At 39.5% G+C, this 21,497-nt stretch overlaps 1 protein-coding gene across 1 annotated transcript; it reads left to right on the top strand.

Annotated features, from left to right (window-relative positions):
* Window positions 1-13,731: 13,731 nt before the first annotated feature.
* On the top strand, window positions 13,732-20,238 carry LOC311033716 (uncharacterized protein). The gene is made up of 4 exons (XM_084041328.1): window positions 13,732-13,820; window positions 15,267-17,719; window positions 17,942-18,059; window positions 19,722-20,238. The coding sequence occupies exons 2-4, from the start codon at window positions 15,358-15,360 to the stop codon at window positions 19,936-19,938; spliced, it is 2,697 nt and encodes an 898-aa protein (XP_083897454.1). The 5' UTR covers window positions 13,732-13,820; window positions 15,267-15,357; the 3' UTR covers window positions 19,939-20,238.
* The last annotated feature ends 1,259 nt before the right edge of the window (window positions 20,239-21,497 follow it).

The following is a 21,497-nucleotide window of genomic DNA, read 5'->3' as shown; positions in this document are numbered from 1 at the left end:
TGTCAAACTACTTCTCTAGTGAGTGAAGTAGTTCCCCCAAAATCCGGCTCAAACATGGGGAAAATGCATTTTACTATGTCGCCACCAAAATGTTGAATGCCCAACCAAAACCCATTAAATATTTTGACTCCCTATCCAAACTCAAAACTATACTAAAAGAATGGCTGAACTTAAAATACAATTGGGAAAGAGAAAAAAAGAAAAGAAAAAAAAGTTTACCATGCAAAACACTTGAATGTATATCTGTTAGTACCATTTTTGTTGTACCTGGTTTCTGTTACGTATTATTATTATCATTGTTATTATGGTAATTATCATTATTGTTATTATTATAATTTTTTTGTTATTACTATTGCTAATTCTATTATTGTTATTATTATTTTTGTTTTGTTTTTTTCTTTTCTACGTAAAATAACTGAGGGTATGATGATGAATTGAGAGAACAAAAAGAAAAAAAAAGACAGAGAGAGAGAGGGAAAATTGTGAACTTGTAGTTGTGCTGGGGGGGAAGGAATGGGGCAATGAAATGTTTGAAATGTTTTCAATGTTGAAAATCAAATAAAAATATATTTAAAAAAAAAATATATATATATATATATACACAATTGGGCTTAGTTTAACACCTTGGAACACTGTGGTAGTAGCATCCTCTGTCCCCCGCCCCCAGCCCTCCTTTCTCTGTAAATATACCTTTTGATGCTACTGAGTTTTTTTTACCGATATGTATTGTATTGTGTATTTTATTGTATGTACTGTATTCTAAGAATTAGTGATGAATTGAGTGCAATGGACCACAATGGAAACAAGCCCCCCGGGGCATTTTATGTTATCCTTTTAGCATAACTTTTAACAAACTTAATAAGTTAATATGGTATTCAATCAATCAATCAATCAATCAATCAATCAAAGCTCTGTTGAAAACAAGTCTGGGATCATTCCATTTGGTCACAACACATTTATGGATTGTTTATTTATCACACTCCCCATGTGTAAGGACATTTCAACCTACATGCATCAATCATGTTCAGTAAATTGGGATCCATGCCAAGCAATGGACTAGTTAGTGATTGAGCATGCCATTTATTAATCTCTCAAGAACAGATTCAAACAGCAGAGGTCGCTGTTTTTCATTTTCAGTTGGGTCTGGGTTCCCAGATTGGCCATTTATAGGCCCAAAGCGGGCCTCTTTTTGCAGCCTATAGGACACCTCACACACTGCTGCATGTTGCAGATCCTTCCCTGGGGAGAGAACACATCTTCTAGGACCTTGCATATCACTCCAGTTGAATGGTTCAGGGCCAAAATACATTTCTCATCTTGTGCAATATCATGAACCATCCAGATCTCTCAGGTCATCTGGGAAAGGATCTAAACGTGGAGAAGCAGCATTTAGTTTTTATGCTCCACATATCTGGAACAAACTCCCAGAAAACTGCAGGTCTGCTCTGCTGCCACTCTTAGTTATTTTAAATCACAGCTAAAGACCTTTCTGTTTGCCGCTGCCTTTCATTGAATTTCTTTCTTTCTCTTCATGCACTGTAACGTTATTTGTTATTTTTACTTCTTTTGTTTTTATAGTATCCTATAGTTTTATAATGCGTTTCCTTGTTTACATCCTTGTATATTATTTTTATTTGTCATGCTTTTTTTGTACATAGTGGTATTTTTTCTCTGTTTTTTTATGCTGAAATTTGAACTGTTTGGTTGCTACTATATATGTCTAAGAAATTAATTCAAGGACCCCAACGGAAACAAGTCCACAAGGACTTTTTTGGTCGGACCTTTTAGACAAAAGTATTATAAATGTAACTGTGTTGTTTTACATTCTTTTGCCTGATAAAAATTTCAATCAATCAATCAATCCTTTGCTTGATGTTTTGTGTAAAGCACATTGAATCGCCTTGTTGTTGAAATGTGCTTCACAAATAAACTTGTGAAACTGTTTGCAGGACAAAGCATAAAATGCGGCATTCATTTATGACCCTCCATGACACTTTATTACACACATGAATCATAACTCCAAAGTACAAACTGCCATTGTTTAGGGTACTGTTCTTCCTCTTTCTCTTATCATTGACATAAATATGATTTCTGTCACATGAACTCTCTCATATGATGCTTCATATGATGCTTCATTCCTCTGGGAGTAACACACTGAAAAGATGATTGTCACTGATGTTTAAGAGTTCAGGTAGGTTGAAATATTTAAATTCCTTTGGTACAGAAAGATTTCCAAGCTGCTCTGAAAACCATCCTGTAAAGTAGTATTCCTTGTGACTTTTCTGTGTTCAAATAAACCAATGACGCACAATGAAAGCATCACACAGGATGACTGGAAAATTAAACTCACTGAAATGTAAACCACAGAGAGGCTAATATTGTCTCTGAGAATATGTTATAACAAAGCAATATAAATATTGTTCAAGGTGGTTTAACGATGCAACCCCAGTAACTATTACATCATGTGTGTCTATAGATAAAGAAACATATCCAAGCTAAACTGGTGCAAACACAAATGTACAACAAAAGGAATGAAGTCCTTTCTATGTTAGAGGACTAAACAGTTACATTTTTGTCATTAGCAGAGATTATCTGTCTTGAAAAAAATAATTGTGTATGTGAGAGTATGCAGAGAGTATTTTAGTAGATATCGACCAACATTTTTAAATGACATACACTTCATACTCGCAACGTGCCACGTTGCAGAGTACTCACCCCAGAATAATGGCCGGTATAGGGTTCATTTGGTTAACAATACAGTGAGTTACATCCAACCAAGAATGTTCAGATACATTCTGTAACATTTATTGAGTACAAGCAGAAAACAAAGGGTATAGGTAGATAAGTAGGACACATGGCAGATAGATAGGTATGGTAGGCGGGTAGGACTGCATTATTTGACGAGTATAGAATGGAGTGGGCAGCATTTATTTTGCCAGAGGGCCATACCGACTTCCATACAGTAAATAGAGCCGAGAGCCTCACTTTGGACAATTGGATACAAACTTGAGACATGCTGATTATGTTAAATCTGCATGAATTTGGTAGACATGACAGATTTGTTCACGCTTCTTGAGATGCGCGAAGGACAGTTACATACACGCACACAGAAAAGGTTCTTGCATTTATAGAAGGATGATAAGATCTTATCCGATAAGTATTAAACATTAACTTGATGACTGTCAGTGAAGTGAAAGAGGAAGTTGATACAGTTCTTCACAGCCTTTTGAGAGTCTTTCCATTTAAACTTAATTTGAAAGTTTCAATGTGAATGTCCAACATTCTTTTCTAAGCTATTGTTCTATTTTTTTTTTTTTACTTTTCAGTCTTAGATGAGTCACAACACAATGAGAATTACATGGGACAAGTCTGTCCAAACATCATGCTATAATCCTTTAAATACAGACATGGAAGATAAACTGAGAATCTATGTAGTGCTAAAGATCAAATAAAAGGTTACATTTGAACTTTCTGTTTTACTGGTGTATCCTCTTTAGATCATCAATGCTGAACAGTGTTGTCACCAACCAGTGTTCACAACAGAGTTACTCCACCAAAAATACCTGACAGTTGACCCTGAAGACAGCCATGATGCTACAGACAGGAAGCTGGCATTGTTCCCCCTTCCTATTTCTGTTGTTCACGCTTCATCTTAATTCCATCCTGGCTTACATCCTGAAAGGCTGCACTATTCTTTACTCTGACAATGTCACTGCTGGTGTTTCAGTGGATTGTAATTATTTTGATCTCGTTAGCATCCCAGCCGACCTTCCCAGAGACATTATATCATTAAAACTAACGGGCAGCATCCAAACGATACACAGAACAGATTTTTACCATCTGTCAAATCTCACAGATTTGCACATAAGGAGTAATGTATTAACTCATGTAGATGACGGGGCTTTTGACCCTTTGGTGCAACTTAAAGTGCTCCGTATGGACATTTACAAACTAACAACACTGACAGAAAATATGTTTCAGGGACTGTCTAACCTCTTGATACTATGCTTGGATTTGAACAATATCCAATATATCAACCCTGCTGCCTTGCAGTCACTCACCAACTTAAAGGAACTAAGTCTGACATCGACATCCAATCAAATTACAGATATCACCACCATCTTCCAACTACCAAGCTTACAGGTGCTGAACATCACAATTGATGAGTTAGAGTCTTTTCAGTCAAAAGATCTGCCATTAAACATGTCCTCTGAGCTCAGGGAGTTGAGAGTGAGGTCACGTCGATAAAAAAGTTCAGCATCACAACAGTTTTATTTCCACATCTTAAGACAATAGACCTCACATTATGTTGTAATGATACTGGATGGGAGTGGGACATTCCAGACAAGTATTTTCTAAGGAATATAACTACGGTGTATTTGACTGGTTCTATTAAGTCTTTTAACACCATCAGAAAGTCTCTACAAAGCCTTTATTCACTGGAGTACCTACAGCTGAGATTGGAGGGTGTGTGGATAGACAGAGATCTCTTAAATATTGTCTGCAAAATATCCACACTGAGGACACTCATCCTGCATGGTGGCATCAATGCCAACCTAAGTGAAACACTGTCACCTTGTACTCAGCTAACCAACCTGGATCTATCATTGAATGACCTGACTGAACTGTCTAAGGATTCAATAAAACACATGAAGCAAATGAGTCACCTGAACCTCGACAGGAACCACCTTTCCAAAGTGCCAGACGATGTTAAGAATTTCTCTATGCTTCAAATCCTAAACCTGCGTTACAATCGTATTCATGATTTAAGCTGCTTAGACTTCTTAAATTTAACCAGACTCGCACACCTTCATCTAGATTACAACCACATCTCTGAACTCAAACTGTGTATTTTTCAACATCTTAATGAGTTAAAGTTTCTAACTCTGAAACACAATTTCATTGAGACGTATGGCGACACATTCAAGACTGGCCTACAGAAACTAGAATTATTAGATTTATATAATAATAACATCCAACGGCTCAGTGAAGGGCAATTCATGAGTCTGAAATCTCTCAAGCAATTAGACATTGAATTGGATGACTGGATGCATTACCAGGAATGGCACAACAACTATTTGGAAGGACTAGATGAACTTGAAACACTTAGTCTAAATACTAATGCCAACCCCTTCAAAATGACATCTTCACCTCCCCATGAGTTACAATGGCAAAACAAAAGCACCTTGAGGAGCCTGAAGAGCCTAACAATACAATTTGGTCCAAAATCCTGTGTTTCAAATGTATGGGACATGCTCTCAGATATGAAAAATTTGGAACACTTCAATATGTATGGTGTAGGCCTACCACCAGACCCAGACTCATTTAAATATGTACCACAGCTGAAGACTCTTTCCTTAATAAACTGTAATCTGTGGTCCCTGGATTTCCTGGCACAAGCCAACCTGACTAGACTCTCCAGGCTGGATCTGAGCAAGAATGAGTTGACAGTGATCAATGTCTCTGTATTCTCTTTTCTCCCTGCTCTGAGGTATATTAAAATGGATAACCCTTTTGCTTGTGATTGTTCTAATGCTGACTTTCACCAGTGGATGCAGAACAACAACCAAACGCAGGTAGTTGGTGCTGAGTTCTACTATTGTGGCTTTCCTCTGGCTAAAAAGGGAACCAGGTTTCTGGACTTTGACTATCATTCCTGTGAGCAGATGGACAGCTTCATCTGCTTCATTTCCTCCACTTGTGTGATTGTGCTAACTCTGCTAACATCCTTCACCTACCACTTCCTGAGGTTGCATCTTCTCTATGCCTACTACCTCTTCCTGGCCTTCCTTTATGATGCCAAGGAAAGAAAGAGGGGGTCTCCTCAGCGCTACGATGCCTTCATCTCCTACAACGTTCACGATGAGCTCTGGGTTTACAGAGAAATGCTTCCAGTGCTGGAGGGAGAGCAGGGCTGGAGACTCTGTCTGCACCACAGAGACTTCCTACCAGGTACAAACCTCTCTCTGTCTCTAAGTAATACTGTATTTATTTAAATCTCTCTCTTTCTGTCACAAACACTTGTTACCAGGTCTCACCTCTCTGTGCTTGAAAGTTTGTGTCGTCTTTGGTAGATTAAGTATTTAAAGTATAAAGTGTCTCTCAAGAAGTGAAATCGTTTTTAACGTGGTTTGAATAATGTTTGTGTGCTTTGTTTCCAGGTGCACCCATCATAGAGAACATTGCAGATGCCATCTATGGCAGCAGAAAGACCATCTGTGTGATCAGCCATCATTACCTGGAGAGTGAATGGTGCTCTAGAGAGATCCAGATGGCCAGGTGGGGGCAGTATTGCAGATGTTATTGGCCCTACTTGGCAGTTCTTAGACTTTGCACATAGTTGCAGCATTACAGCATGATGAGTAATTTAATTGATGATTAGCCCACAAAGTTTTACCACAGCCCTGTTAGTCAGCATTACCTACTTAGACGAGGACGTGTACAGGGTTGGATTTTGAGAGGCATTCATAATATTTTTTCTTTGCATTTATCCTTTGTGCCTTTCTCCTTCCTAACTGCTAGGAGCAGTCAGTGCTGTTGCAACTTGTTGTGAGCTTGTAGATCTGCCATTTTCAAATCTTGAAAGATTTGGAAAAAAGGTATTTTTAAACATTTCGTCAGAAATCTTGTATGGGGCTCACTGACACAAAATATTTTCAGATGGGGGTCTGTGGCCAAATGCATTTGTGGGTCATTGACATGAAAAGGTTTGAGAACCCTTGCTTTGCTAGATATAACTTACAATAACACTTTACAACGCACGCACGCACACAACTGGAACCGGTGAAAGTTCGGTGAAATACACTGGAGTCTATGGCAGCCGGCAGTACCAGCTTGTGAACAAATACTATTTCTGAACGATTGCGTCCTTTGTCAGTTAATCGGTTCAGGAATATAAAAGAAGACATATCACAGCTTCTTTTTACAATCACTTGTTTTTCGATGTGCACACTGTATAGTTTTATTGAGGCATCTAAACAGCGGCATTTATCATTTCTGACTCGGCAGTATCGCGAAATTTGTCTGTCAATGATGGACAATCTCTTACTACTATATATAATACTTTGGCACGTTCAGAAACTTATGTTGAGCTATTTACATAGCTCAATAAACTTATATACTGTAGTGTACACATCGAAAAGCAACACAGCAGAAAACAATGTGTGATATGTCCTCTTTTATTTTCCTGTCAGAGTATTTCACAAAGGTCGCAGTCGTTCAGAAATAGTGAAATACTGTTTGTTGTTCTAAGCTGGTCCACCCGGCCCTCATTGACTCCAATGTACTCCACGGCTGCAGTTTACCTCCCAGTGCAACGAATCTGCCGGCTGGAATTGCTGGATAGCGAAAATGACGTAGATGACTGTACCTTCTTTTTGGGCGGTGCAACCGCCCCTACATGTGAGGTTTGGACATCGACATTCGCTGCACTGTGATTGGCCACCATTGTACCCCCCTAACCCTACACATTCAATGCAAATCACTGGCCACCATTGTACCCCCCTAACCCTGCACCGTGATTGGCCACCATTGTACACCCCTAACCCCTACACATTCAATGCAAATCTATTGGCTGACTCTATTCAGGACTGTGATTGGCTAGTGAAACGCATGACACATGTGCGTAGCCCTATAAATAGGACTATGCACTTAAAGAAAACACATTTATGTTTTTTTTTAAGTGAATCACCCATTGTGGACTGTTTATTGTTAATAAATAGCACCACACACTTCAGAAATATTACTTTTATTTAAGTGAACTTCCATCACTGTGATGACCACTGTGACCACACCGCCCACTTCACACTGGGTGTGATTTTTATTTACCTTTTATCATTTCCTTGATTAGGAGCAGGGTATGGGAGGGGCAGAGACAAATCAGGGATATACTGTATAGGGAGGGGTTGAGGCTGTGACCATGACACTAATTTATTCGGGGACCCCCTGGAACCTCCTCAAGGACCCATGGGGGTCCCTGGACCCCACTCTAAGAATGACTGCTGTAGGGGAACAATGTTAGCTAAAACTCATAGGTAGCTAACTCTACCCTGTGGCTCTTGGTCATTATAAATGTAGCAGTAGTGGCTCAGAGCCTCTGCCTGATGACCAAAAGCCTAATATCTCCCCCGCTCAAGGGGGAATTCCCCTTTAGACTAATGGATAAGATGTTGGCTTTCCACGCGTGAGACCCGGGTTAGATTCCCGGGCGTCACATATATAAAGGTTTATGTAACCGTTCATACAACCTGACTGAGTTGGTCTCCTGTGTGCAGCTACCGTCTGTTTGATGAACAGGAGGACGTATTGATCCTGGTGTTTCTGGAGGACATTCCAGCCCACCAGTTGTCTCCCTACTATCACATGAGGAGGCTGGTGAAGAGACACACCTACCTGAGCTGGTCCCAGGCTGGACAGCACCCTGGACTGTTCTGGCAGAACCTACGCAGGGCTCTGGACACACCTCGCACTGATCTGGGTTTGAATGAATAATTTATCTGTATCCATACATTGTTACGAATTATGGAATATTTTGTGGCAAATGACCCAAATAGTTTACTGATAAGAAACTCAGAGGTTCAGTGGCCAGATACCCGTCAAACTACTTCTCTAGAGTGAGTGATAGCCAGGGGCATAACACCAGAGGGAGCTCATCTGACCTAGTTTCCCCAAAATTCGGCTCAAACTTGGGGGGGAATGTATTTTACTGTTGCCACCAAAATGTTGAATGCCCTACCAAAACACATTACATATTTGACTCCCTACCCAAACTCAAAACTAAACTAAAAGAATGGCTTTCCTTAAAATACAATTGGGATTAGTTTAACACCTTTCAACACTTTGGTAGTAGCATCCTCTCCCTCCCACCCCTCCTTTCTCTGTAATTTTACCTTTGGATGCTACTGAGTTTTTTACCGATATGTATTTTATATTGTATTGTATGTATCATATGTACTAATGAATTGAGTACAATGGGCCACAATGGAAACAAGCCCCTGTGGCTCTTTGTTTTATAATATTTAGCATAAACTTTGATTGTACTACCTGTACTGTTAACAAACTTGTTCATAAAATATTCAATCAATCAATCAATCAAAGCTCTGATGAAAACAAGTCTGGGATCGTTCTATTTGGTCACAACACATTAACGTATTCTTTATTTGTCACGCTCCCCGTGTATAAGGACATTTCAATTCATCAATCATGTTCTGTAAATTGGGATCCATGCCAAGCAATGGGCTAGTTAGTGATGAGCATGCCATTTATAGGCCCAAAGCAGGCCTCTTTTTGCAGCCTAGGACACCTCACACACTGCTGCATGATGTTGCAGATCCTTCCCTGGGGAGGGGTCACATCTTCTAGGACCGTACGTATCACTCCAGTTCTTAAATCCCTACTCCTTGTGTCAAATAATTGATTTCAAAATACTACTGTTGGTCTACAAAGCTTTCAATGGTTTAGAGCCAAAATATATTTCATTCAGATCTTGTGCGATATCATGAACCATCCAAATCTCTCAGGTCACCTGAGAAAGGATCAGCTTTCTGTCCTAGAATTAGAACTAAACTAAAAAGCAGCATTTAGTTTTTTTCATCTGGAACAAACTCCCAGAAAACTACAGGTCTTCTCTGCTGCCACTCTTAGTTATTTTAAATCACAGCTAAAGACCTTTCTGTTTGCCTTTCATTGAGTTTTTTTCCTTTCAATTCTGCACTGTAATTGTATTTGTTATTTTTTACTTCTTTTGTTTTTATTGTATCCTAGTGTCATTGTCTCCGCCAGGCCGAAGGCATGGCGAGAGAGTATGTTTTACCCTCCGTCCGTCCGTCCGTGTGTGTGTCCGTGTGTCCGTGTGTGTGTCCGTGTGTGTGTCCGTCCTGTCTGTGTGTTACCAGCTAATCTCCGGCACCGTTGGCCCGTTCGCTCCGAAACTGTGCACACACACTCCCTCGATGCCAATTCAGAACCTCTGCCCCAATTTTTTCACATGGGCCTGTTATAGCGCCACCAGGAGGCCGATTTGTTCAAAACCCATTTTTTTACATTAGTCCTACAGATTTTATCCAAACGTCATGCAAATCGGTACACAGTATCTCTATAGTCATGTGATCAACACGGATCTGTCCGATTTCCCTTATTCCATCCTCATTACCTATGGTTGGCTTCCAAAGTTTGCAGGATTGGTCCGTTTTGAACAAAAAGCCTCAAACTATGCACGCAGCTTGCGATTTCCGTGAAATTTCACACACACATTCCCACTAGGCCGAGGAAGAAATGCCACCCTTTTCACATTGGCCTGTTATAGCGCCACCAGCAGGTCTAATTTAGCAAAACACATTTTTTGAACAAAATGCCTCAAATCATGAATGCAGTGTCTGATTGCCGTGAAAGACCTAAGAATAAATGGCACCCTTTTCACATTGGCCTATTATAGCGCCACCAGGAGGCCACAATAACGTACCTGACCTGGCGGAGACCTGTGCTCCGAGGAGCACTTTTTCTACTTTTATAATGTGTTTCCTTTGCTTGATGTTTTATGCAAAGCACATTGAATTGCCTTGTTGTTGAAATGTGCTTCACAAATAAACTTGCCCTGTGAAACTGTTTGCAGGACAAAGCATAAAATATGCCATTCATTTATGACACCAGACGAAACTGCCACCGCAAAAACAATAGTGATATTGTGATAACACAAAGAGTACAAAGTGTGTATGCAGTGTGTATTTTAGAATTCAAATGTTATTCACTGCCATTAATATTGAAAATACACAAGATAGTTTCAAGTTGGTAGGTATGGATAACCATTTTAAAAGTCACTCAGCAGTTTTACAACAATACTGTATTACTCTAATACAAGCCATTTAAATGTGCACATTGATATCAATATGCCTGAAAAAGTCCACAAGCTGCATTTCAAACTCTTGTCTTTTAATCACTTAAACCCATATTCTTATCTGACGTGGTCCCCCAGGGCTCTATACTATGTCCGGTGGTATTTCCATCTAGACCAAATCTTTTTGTAGAAAATAACCATTCTACAAATTCACACTTCTTACTTGTAATGTGCCACTTTGTGAGCTGGTAGATGTGCTATTTTTGCAGAGTGCTCACCCCAGAATATGGATGAACAGGTTAATTTGGTTAACAATACAGTGATCTCATCTAACCAAGAATGTTCAAACACATTCTGTAACATTTATTGAGTACAAGCAGAAAACGAAAGCTGCAGGTAGATAAGGACGGATGGTAGATAGATAAGTAGGATGGTAGATATGGTAGAACTGCATTATTTGATGAGTATAGAACGGGGTGGGCAGCATTTTTTGCAAGAGGGCCTTACTGACTTCCATAAATTGAACAAAGAGCCACGCTTTGGACAATTCATTTGAAACTTAACAGGCTGAATTATGTTAAAACTGCATGAATTTGGTAGACATGACAGATTTCTTTAACATTAGGCTATTTGCCAGGCCAGAAGGCCTGGGTCCTTGCTTCACAGTATGTATGTATGTGTACGCTGAGCTTACAATGACAAGATTAGTTACATAAAATAATCCACCTCAATGATTTGTATTTTTGATTTGGTGTCATTAGGCTGATGCCCGTTGGAAATGCATGCCCCTCCGGTTATGCAATACCCGTTGTCAGCGTACCCATTGTACCCGTCTGTCACCAAAAATGGCAGTCTTACAAGCTATTGTGCTGGTGAGTTTGTACTGTAGATCTGCAATTCTTTGTGTGCACAACACTAACTATAAATCTGGCTTTCAGATCATTAATGTTAGATATTAACATTTAAAAAATAATATTCCTGATATTACAAATTACATAGATATTGTTGTGGGGATGGAGGATAGGATAGGATGAGAAACACAGCTATAAGTTTAAATTATAATAAATCGAATACAATTTAAGAAAATCTTGCTATGACAGCTAGTTAAGTTGAGTACTTCTCTCATGACTGCCACTACACGACCAATACCCAGCTTCTTCCTTTCATACGATACACATAGTAATTGATAGTTTTCTTCCTAGCGACAGTAACTTAGCTGTTTTGTCTTTCCTCTTTAACCCATCATCGTACGTTGCTTTCAAACCCGCAGCCATATGTTTCCTCTGTAGTGACCTGCAGGTCAGGTGGGTTCAGGTAAGATTCAGACGAATTGTTGCGGGTGAGGGTCGAGCGGGTCAACCCCGACCACAATAAAATAAATGGAACAGGTTGTGTTCGGGTTGGGCGGGTTCGTTAATTAACACAAACTTTTCTGGGTCTTGTCACGTGTCACTATACATCATAAAATCTGCGGACGACACGGCAGTGGTGGGCCTCGTCAGGGACGACAATGAGAACACCTACAAGGAGGAAGTGAGACAGTTGGTGGGCTGGTGCAACACACACAGCCTGGTCCTGAATGTCAACAAGACAAAAGAGATCATTGACTTCAGACGGAACCAGCTCAGTCACACCCCACTCCTCATAAATGACACTGCAGTGGAGGTAGTCCTCCACTGTTCATGTGACACATGAACGTCTTCACTTTCGACACCGGATGAGAAGAGCCCAACTCCCCCCTCCCATCCTCAGTGCATTCTACAGGGGCACTAGAGAGCATCCTGACCAACTGCATCTCTGTCTGGTTTGGAAGCTGTAATGCATCAGACTGGAAGGGCCAGGGGGTGGGTCCCGAAATGAATTTCTGTCTGTGCACAGCTAATCTCCGGCACCGTTGGCTTGATGGCACCGAAACTGTGCACACACACTCCCTGGGTGCCAGAGCAGAACCTCTTCCCCGAATTTCTCACATGGGCCTGTTACAGCGCCACCAGGAGGCATATTTTTGCAAAACACATTTCTTGACAGTAGATTTTGTCCAAACATCACGCAAATCGGTACACAGTATCTCTATAGTCATTAAACAAAACAGGTCTTTCAGATTTTTCAGATTCCATCCCGATTCGCTAAGATTGGCTTCCAAAGTTTGCAGGAGTGCTCCGTTTTGAACATAGCATGCGATTTCCGTGAAATGTTGCAAGCACATTCCCACTATAACTGCACCGATCTGTGTAAAACTTTGTATGCACGCTCCCTAGAGGCCAAGGAAAAAGCTTTTCCCTGCATTTTTCACATCTGCCTTTTATAGCGCCACCAGGAGGCCGACTTATGTAAAAAACATGTTTTATATTACTCCAGATTTAATCAATTTTCACGCAAATCGGTAAACATGATCTCTATAGTCATGTGATCAAGACGATTCTGTCATTTTTCATATTCCATCCTGATTGGCTAAGATTGACATCTAAAGTCAGGAGTGGCCCGTTTTTAACAAAATGCCGCAAATCATGAACGCAGTATCCAGTATACATTCGCACTACATTGAGGAACAAATGCCAACCTTTTAACATTGCCCTATTTTGCTAAACTTAAAAAAAAAATATTACTCCTATTTTTTTTTCCAAACATCACACAACTTGGTACACATTATCTCTATAGTCAAGTGATCAAGACGGAATGTGATTTTTCATAATCCATCCTGATTGGCGAATTCCGAACATTGCTGGCCCACGATAACCTACCTGACCTGGTCGGAGACCTGTGCTCCGAGGAGCACTTTTTCTAGTTATGTTATGACCTATGTCAATTGAATTGAAGTACTTCTGCATTTTAACGGTGCTTTATTTTTCACTTCTCTCCATTATTGTCACCTGAGGTGCCACCTGAGCTGTGGTCAAACAAACTTCCATGTCACATGAACTCTCTCAAATGATGCATCACTCCTCTCACTGTATCACACTGGAAGGATGACTTTTAGGAGTTCAGGTAGGTTTCAATATTTGAATTCCTTTGGTAGAGAAATATTTTCAAGATCACACATTATTTTACAAAGATAAAGAGTAGGCTACAGCTCACACAGTTATTTAAAGGGATAGTTCACCTAAAAAAAATGTTTTTTCCTATCGATTACTCACCCCATGGAGACTTGAATTCATGGATATTTTTTTGTTTTTAGGTTAGGGTTAGGGTCGCATTCCTAATAGACCGGTGGGATTTCTGAAATATGTGATTGTTAGAGGCATTTGGGGATAAAAGTTGGGAACAAGGCCATTTTACATAATTCAAGGGTGCTGAATCAGAAAAACACTGTTCCCAAGCAAAATTCTTAGTGCTTAACCTCCTGCATATCAAAATGGCTGCCGATTTTGAAGTATTTCTTAAACAACTCTATAACAAAGCAAGCAAATCTGACAAATAAAGTGTATATATTTATGTTCTGAGTGTCATACAATGTGTGGAAGGTATTTGTAATGTAATAAATGTAAATAAATGTAAATAATGTAAATAAATATGCAAATTAGAGGCCACCATTACATAAAATGATTTACCGTAGTACTCAAACGGGTCCATGTGCATACCCCTTATTTTGTTTCTAATTATCTGTATTTTTGCCATCCTTAGGACATCTAAAATACATACTTTTTCCCCATGCTAAATGTTTAGTTTTTGACCTTCTAATCTGCATATCTGAATGGCTGCCAAATTGGCAAATTGGCAGCTTTATCTTCAATAACTCTGTGGCCAGGCAAGCAAAATTGACAAATGAAGTGTCTATATACATTTTCTACAATGTGAGTAAAGAATTTGTATGTAATATAATATAATATAATAATCAGCCTACTCCGAAATATGCAAAATAGCGGCCCCCATAACAGATAACGGTTTAGTACTCTAAAGATACTGTATTGGCCATTGTTGAACGAAAGTCTAGACACTAGACCACATTCATACAAGGAGGTTGATCATCACTCCGTTGCTGACATGCACACATGGCTGTCCAAAAACAGAAAATTAGGAGTAGGACAACAACTGTGTTTCACCTCTGTGTGTAAGTGAAAAAAAGTGGGTAAAAAGTGGGTAAAAGTGGGTTTCACTAGACACGCACAGTGTCTAGTGAAACCTACTTTTAACCTTTACCTGCCCATGTTCAGTTGCTGAAACCCACTTTTAACCTTTACCTGCCCATGTTGAGTTGTAATTATTCCTATAAGGACACACAGAGACAGCAAAGAGGGGAAATGAACTGCATTGCACTGGGACAAATGTATTCTCAGTCTTTAGGATAGACAAGTCTGTCAAACATTAATAGTAATAGTCCTTAAAAGGGAAGATAACTAAGACATGTGGAATATAGACTGATAATCTACAGTATGTAGAGTTAAAGATATTTTTTTTTTCCATGTGTACTGTAACTGTTTACTGTTGTATCCTCTAGATCATCAATGCTGAACAGTGTTGTCACCAACCAGTGTCCACAGCAGAATTACTCCACCAAAAGTACCTAACAGTTGACCCTGAAGACAGCTATGATGCTACAAACAGGAAGCTGGCATTGTTTCTTATTTCTGTTGTTCACGCTTCATCTTAATCCTATGGCTTACTTCCTGAAAAACTGCGATATTGATTACTCTGACAATGTCACTGCTGGTGTTTCAGTGTTTTGTGTTGATCGTGATCTCAGTGGCATACCGGACGACATTCCCAGAGACATTATATCTCTAACAATAAGGGGCACTAAAATTCAAAAGATACACAGGACAGATTTTTACCATCTGTCAAATCTCACAGATTTGGATCTGAATTATAATTTAATAACTCATGTAGATGACGGGGCTTTTGTCCCTTTGGTGCAACTTAAAGTGCTCTATATGGTCGATAACCAACTAACAACACTGACTGACAATATGTTTCAGGGACTGTCGAAACTCTTGATACTACGCTTGCATTATAACAATATCAAATTCATCAATGCTGCTGCCTTCCAGTCACTCACCAGCTTACAGGAACTAAGTCTGACATCGACATCCAATCAAATGACAGCTATTCTCCCCGTTTTAAAACTACCAAGCTTACAGGTGCTGAACATCACAATGGATGAGTTAGAGTCTTTTCAGTCAAAAGATGTGCCATTAAACATGTCCTCTGAGCTCAGGGAGTTGAGAGTGAGGTCACAGTCGATAAGAAAGTTTAGCATCACAACAGCTGTATTTCCACATCTTAAGACAATCGACCTGACATTCTGTTGTAATAATACTGGATGGGAGTGGGACATACCAGACAAGTATTTTCTAAGGAATATAACTACGGTGTATTTGACTGGTTCTAATATGTCTTTTAACACCATCAGAAAGGCTCTTCAGAGCCTTGATTCACTGGAGTACCTATGTCTGAACTCAGAGTATGGTGTGTTGATAAACAGAGATCTCTTAAATATTGTCTGCAATATAGCCACACTGAGAACACTCATAATGCATGGTGGCATCAATGCCAACCTAAGTGAAACACTGCCACCTTGTACTCAGCTAACCAACCTGGATCTATCATTGAATGACCTGACTGAACTTTCTAAGGATTCCATAAAACAAATGAAACAACTGAGTCACCTGAACCTTGAAGGTAACCACCTTTCAAAAGTGCCAGACGATGTTAAGAATCTCTCCATGCTTCAAATCCTAAACCTGCGTTTCAATCATATTAATGATTTAAGCTGCTCAGACTTCTTAAATTTAACAAGACTCACACGCCTTCATCTAGATTACAACCACATCTCTGAACTCAAACCGTGTGTTTTTCAACATCTTAATGAGTTAAAGGTTCTAACTGTGAATCAAAATTTAATTGAGACGTATGGCGACACATTCAAGACTGGCCTACACAAACTAGAATTATTGGAATTATTTAATAATAACGTCCAACGGCTCAGCGAAGGGCAATTCATGAGTCTGAAATCGCTCAAGCTCATAGCCCTGGAATTAGATGACGACGGATGGAATCCATGGAACAACAACTATTTGGAAGGACTAGATGAACTTGATACACTTAGTCTAACTTTTAAAATTAAACCCTTAAAAATGACATCTTCACCTCCCCATGAGTTACAATGGCAAAACTACAATAACAACTTACTGAAAAGCCTGAAGAGCTTATCAATACTATTCACTCCACACAACTATGATACAAATGTATGGGACATGCTCTCAGATATGAAACATTTGGAACATTTGGATCTCTATGGTGGAGCAGTATACCGAGTCTCATTTAAATACGTACCACAGCTGAAGACTCTTTCCATAAGTGGGAGTAATCTGACGTCCCTGGATTTCCTGGCACAAGCCAATCTGACTCAACTCTCTCGGCTGGACCTGACCAAGAATGAGTTGACGGTGATCGATGTCTCTGTGTTCAGTTTTCTCCCTGCTCTCAGGTTTATTAAAATGAATGGCAACCCTTTAGCTTGTGATTGTTCTAATGCTGACTTTCAACAGTGGATGCAGAACAACAACCAAACACTGGTATTTGACGCTCACAGCTACACTTGTGGCTTTCCTCTGGATAAAAAGGGAACCAGGTTTCTGGACTTTGACTATCATTCCTGTTGGGTAGACGCTAGCTTCATCTGCTTCATTTCCACCACTTGTGTGATTGTTCTAACTCTGCTCACATCCTTCACCTACCACTTCCTGAGGTTGCATCTTCTCTATACCTACTACCTCTTCCTGGCCTTCCTTTATGATGCCAAGGAAAGAAAGAGGGGGTCTCCTCAGCGCTACGATGCCTTCATCTCCTACAACGTTCACGATGAGCTCTGGGTTTACAGAGAAATGCTTCCAGTGCTGGAGGGAGAGCAGGGCTGGAGACTCTGTCTGCACCACAGAGACTTCCTACCAGGTACAAACCTCTCTCTGTCTCTAATACTGTATTCATCTAAATATGTCTGTCTCTTTCTGTCAACAATTTGTAAGCAGGTAGGGACCTCTCTGTGTCTGAAAAAACTGTGTTGTAATAGTGGCATTACTATTACAGTATGTGATACTATATGTCTGTCTGTCCCTCAAGAAGAGAAATAGTTTTGAATCTAGTGTGAATACTATCTGTATGTTTTGTTTCCAGGTAAACCCATCATAGAGAACATTACAGATGCCATCTATGGCAGCAGAAAGACCATCTGTGTGATCAGCCATCATTACCTGGAGAGTGAATGGTGCTCTAGAGAGATCCAGATGGCCAGGTGAGGTGGGGGCAGTATCGTATGTTATGGGCCCTACAGTGGCAGCATTATTAATTTATAGCCTAATTCATAATTTAATTGATTGATTGATTTAAATAAATGTAGTCCCCTTTAGTTGTTTTGTGGAGGTATTTGTCATTGTACATTTGCACGTTGTGAAATTTGTCCTCTGTTACTCATCCTAACTATTAGGACAGACAGCCTCTCTACCCACTCAGCGGTCAGCCCACACTATTAGACTATTGGTTGAGTCATGAAGTGAATTATTGTACTGAGGCTGTGCGTGTGTATACCTATATCATTTATGTGACCCAGGGCAAAAACTTTGCAATCATTCATCTAAAAGTCAGAATTGTAACTGGCATGTAGCTCTGAATATAAATTAGGGATGCACCGATATGGAAATTCTTGGCCGATATTGATACCGATGTTTAAAATAACAATTTCACCAATAGACGGTACTGATACCGATACCGTTATTAGTTCTCCCTTTTGTGCCAGGGAAACAAAAAAATCTTCATTATAAGAAATAACTATTCATAATATGCAGAAACACAACATAATTGCCTTGATGCAAGTAACATTAACGAGTGTCAACGAGCGTCAGCTGTACTGAACTGAAAGTGACTGGAGTTAGTTAAAACAAAAAAATCCCTTGAATATGTCATTAAAATACATTTCATATCACAAACACCATAGTAAGTGTAAGAGTAAAAACTCCTGTAACTTTTTTTCCCCGATACCGATGTTGACCGATAACGGAAAATATCGTTTGATACCGATATGTGGCCGATATATCGGTGCATTCCTAAATATAATGCATAAATATGTATCATTATGTCATGTTAATATGAATATAATACATAAATATGCTTCATGTGTCATGTTAATATGAATATACTGTAATGCATAAATAGCATCATACTGTGTGTCATGTTAATATAATCTCTGCCATTATAACATGGAGGTAAACTTAGAACTCACATAGCTTATTGCATTTCAACAGTTCAACAGTTACAAATATGGCAACATGGAAATCATATAGACACATCCCAATGAAAACAGTTCTTAATAATAATTCACTACAATAACAACTTCTGCAAGAAAGTAGTTCCTGGCTTCCGGAGACTGAGAGCACCAGGAAGAGCAACTTCCTGACAGACTATAGTGTCTGCCTGTTTACTTAGCCAGTCCATTGAGATGGCTTTGTGCTATCAACGAGATTAACTTTTCCCAAACAAACACACAGAAAAACATAAGAGAAACACTGTTTGCTCAATCGCATTGCAACTAAGATATTTGATAGAAATTCATAGTTTTTTAAAGCCAGATTTAACTACTACGTATGTGAACTTCACTTTGCTTAGTTTTTTACATCGCTTGTTTTCGTTACAAGCCCCTCAGTCACTCGCTGTCCTACGCAGTCAGTGCTTAGAAGCCCCTCACAGCTACACATACACTGGATCACTGTAGAAACAAATAATGCAACTGTGATTAATATAAACTGATCTAAGGAGAAGATTATGGTGTGTTTTATCACGCCTACTAATCGGAAACCAGCCAATTAGGATTAAAACTATTCGTCTTAGAAATAAAGCTTGTACATTGTACTGTCCATACAACTTAACTGAGTGTATATGTCCTCTGGTCTCCTGTGTGCAGCTACCGTCTGTTTGATGAACAGGAGGACGTATTGATCCTGGTGTTTCTGGAGGACATTCCAGCCCACCAGTTGTCTCCCTACTATCACATGAGGAGGCTGGTGAAGAGACACACCTACCTGAGCTGGTCCCAGGCTGGACAGCACCCTGGACTGTTCTGGCAGAACCTACGCAGGGCTCTGGACACACCTCGCACTGATCTGTGTTTGAATGAATAATCTATGTATCTGTATCCATACATTGTTACGAATTATGGAATATTTTGTGGCAAATTACCCAAATAGTTCACTGATAAGAAACTCCGGGGTTCAGTGGCCAGATACCCATCAAACTACTTCTCTAGAGTGAGTGATAGCCAGGGGCATAACACCAGAGGGAGCTCATCTGCCCTAGTTTCCCCAAAATTCGGCTCAAACTTGGGGGGGAATGTATTTTACTATGTTGCCACCAAAATGTTGAATGCCCTACCAAAACACATCAAATATTTGACTCCCTACCCAAACTCAAAACTAAACTAAAAGAATGGCTTACCTTAAAATACAATTGGGATTAGTTCAACACCTTTCAACACTTTGCATCCTCTCCCTCCCACCCATCCTTTCTCTGTAAATTTACCTTTTGATGTTACTGAGTTTTTTACCGATATGTATTTTATATTTTATTGTATGTATGTACAAATTAATTGAGTACAATGGGCCACAATGGAAACAAGCCCTTGTGGCTCTTTGTTTTATAATATTTAACATAACCTTTGATTGTACTACCTGTACGGTTAACAAACGTGTTCATAAAATAATCAATCAATCAAAGCTCTGATGAAAACAAGTCTGGGATCGTTCTATTTGGTCACAACACATTAACGGATTCTTGTTTTGTCACGTTCCCCGTGTGTAAGGACATTTCAATTCATCAATCATGTTCTGTAAATTGGGATCCATGCCCAGCAATGGGCTAGTTAGTGATGAGCATGCCATATAGGCCCAAAGCAGGCCTCTTTTTGCAGCCTAGGACACCTCACACACTGCTGCATGTTGCAGTTCCTTCCCTGGGGAGGGGTCACATCTTCTAGGACCGTACGTATCACTCCAGTTCTTAAATCCCTAAACTGGCTCCCTGTATGTCAAAGAATTGATTTGATTCAAAATACTACTGTTGGTATACAAAGCTTTGAATGGTTTAGGGCCAAAATACATTTCATTCAGATCTTGTGCGATATCATGAACCATTCAGATCTCTCAGGTCACCTGAGAAAGGATCTGCTTTCTGTCCTATAATTAGAACTAAACTTGGAGAAGCAGCATTTAGTTTTTTTCATCTGGAACAAACTCCCAGAAAACTACAGGTCTTCTCTGCTGCCACTCTTAGTTCTTTTAAATCACAGCTAAAGACCTTCCTGTTTGCCTTTCATTGAGTTTTTTTCTTTAAATTCTGCACTTTAATTGTATTTGTTACTTTTTTACTTATTTTGTTTTTTATTGTATCCTAGTGTCATGTTATAATGTGTTTCCTTTGCTTCATGTTTTGTGTAAAGCACATTGAATTGCCTTGTTGTTGAAATGTGCTTCACAAATAAACTTGCCTTGTGAAACTGTTTGCAGGACAAAGCATAAAATATGCCATTAATTTATGACACTAGACGCAACTGCCACCACAAAAACAATAGTGATATTAGTCTGGCCATGCCAGGCTAAAATTGGTATGCCAACACAAATGTACAAAGTGTGTATCCAGTGTGTATTTTAGAATTCAAATGTTATTCACTCTCGTTAATATTGAA

The sequence above is a fragment of the Gymnoscopelus microlampas genome (genome assembly GCF_963454915.1).
Source record: "Gymnoscopelus microlampas genome assembly, chromosome: 18".
Taxonomy (NCBI): Eukaryota; Metazoa; Chordata; class Actinopteri; order Myctophiformes; family Myctophidae; genus Gymnoscopelus; species Gymnoscopelus microlampas.
Note: the sequence above shows the minus strand (reverse complement) of the source record. Positions and strands in the feature narration are given on the sequence as shown.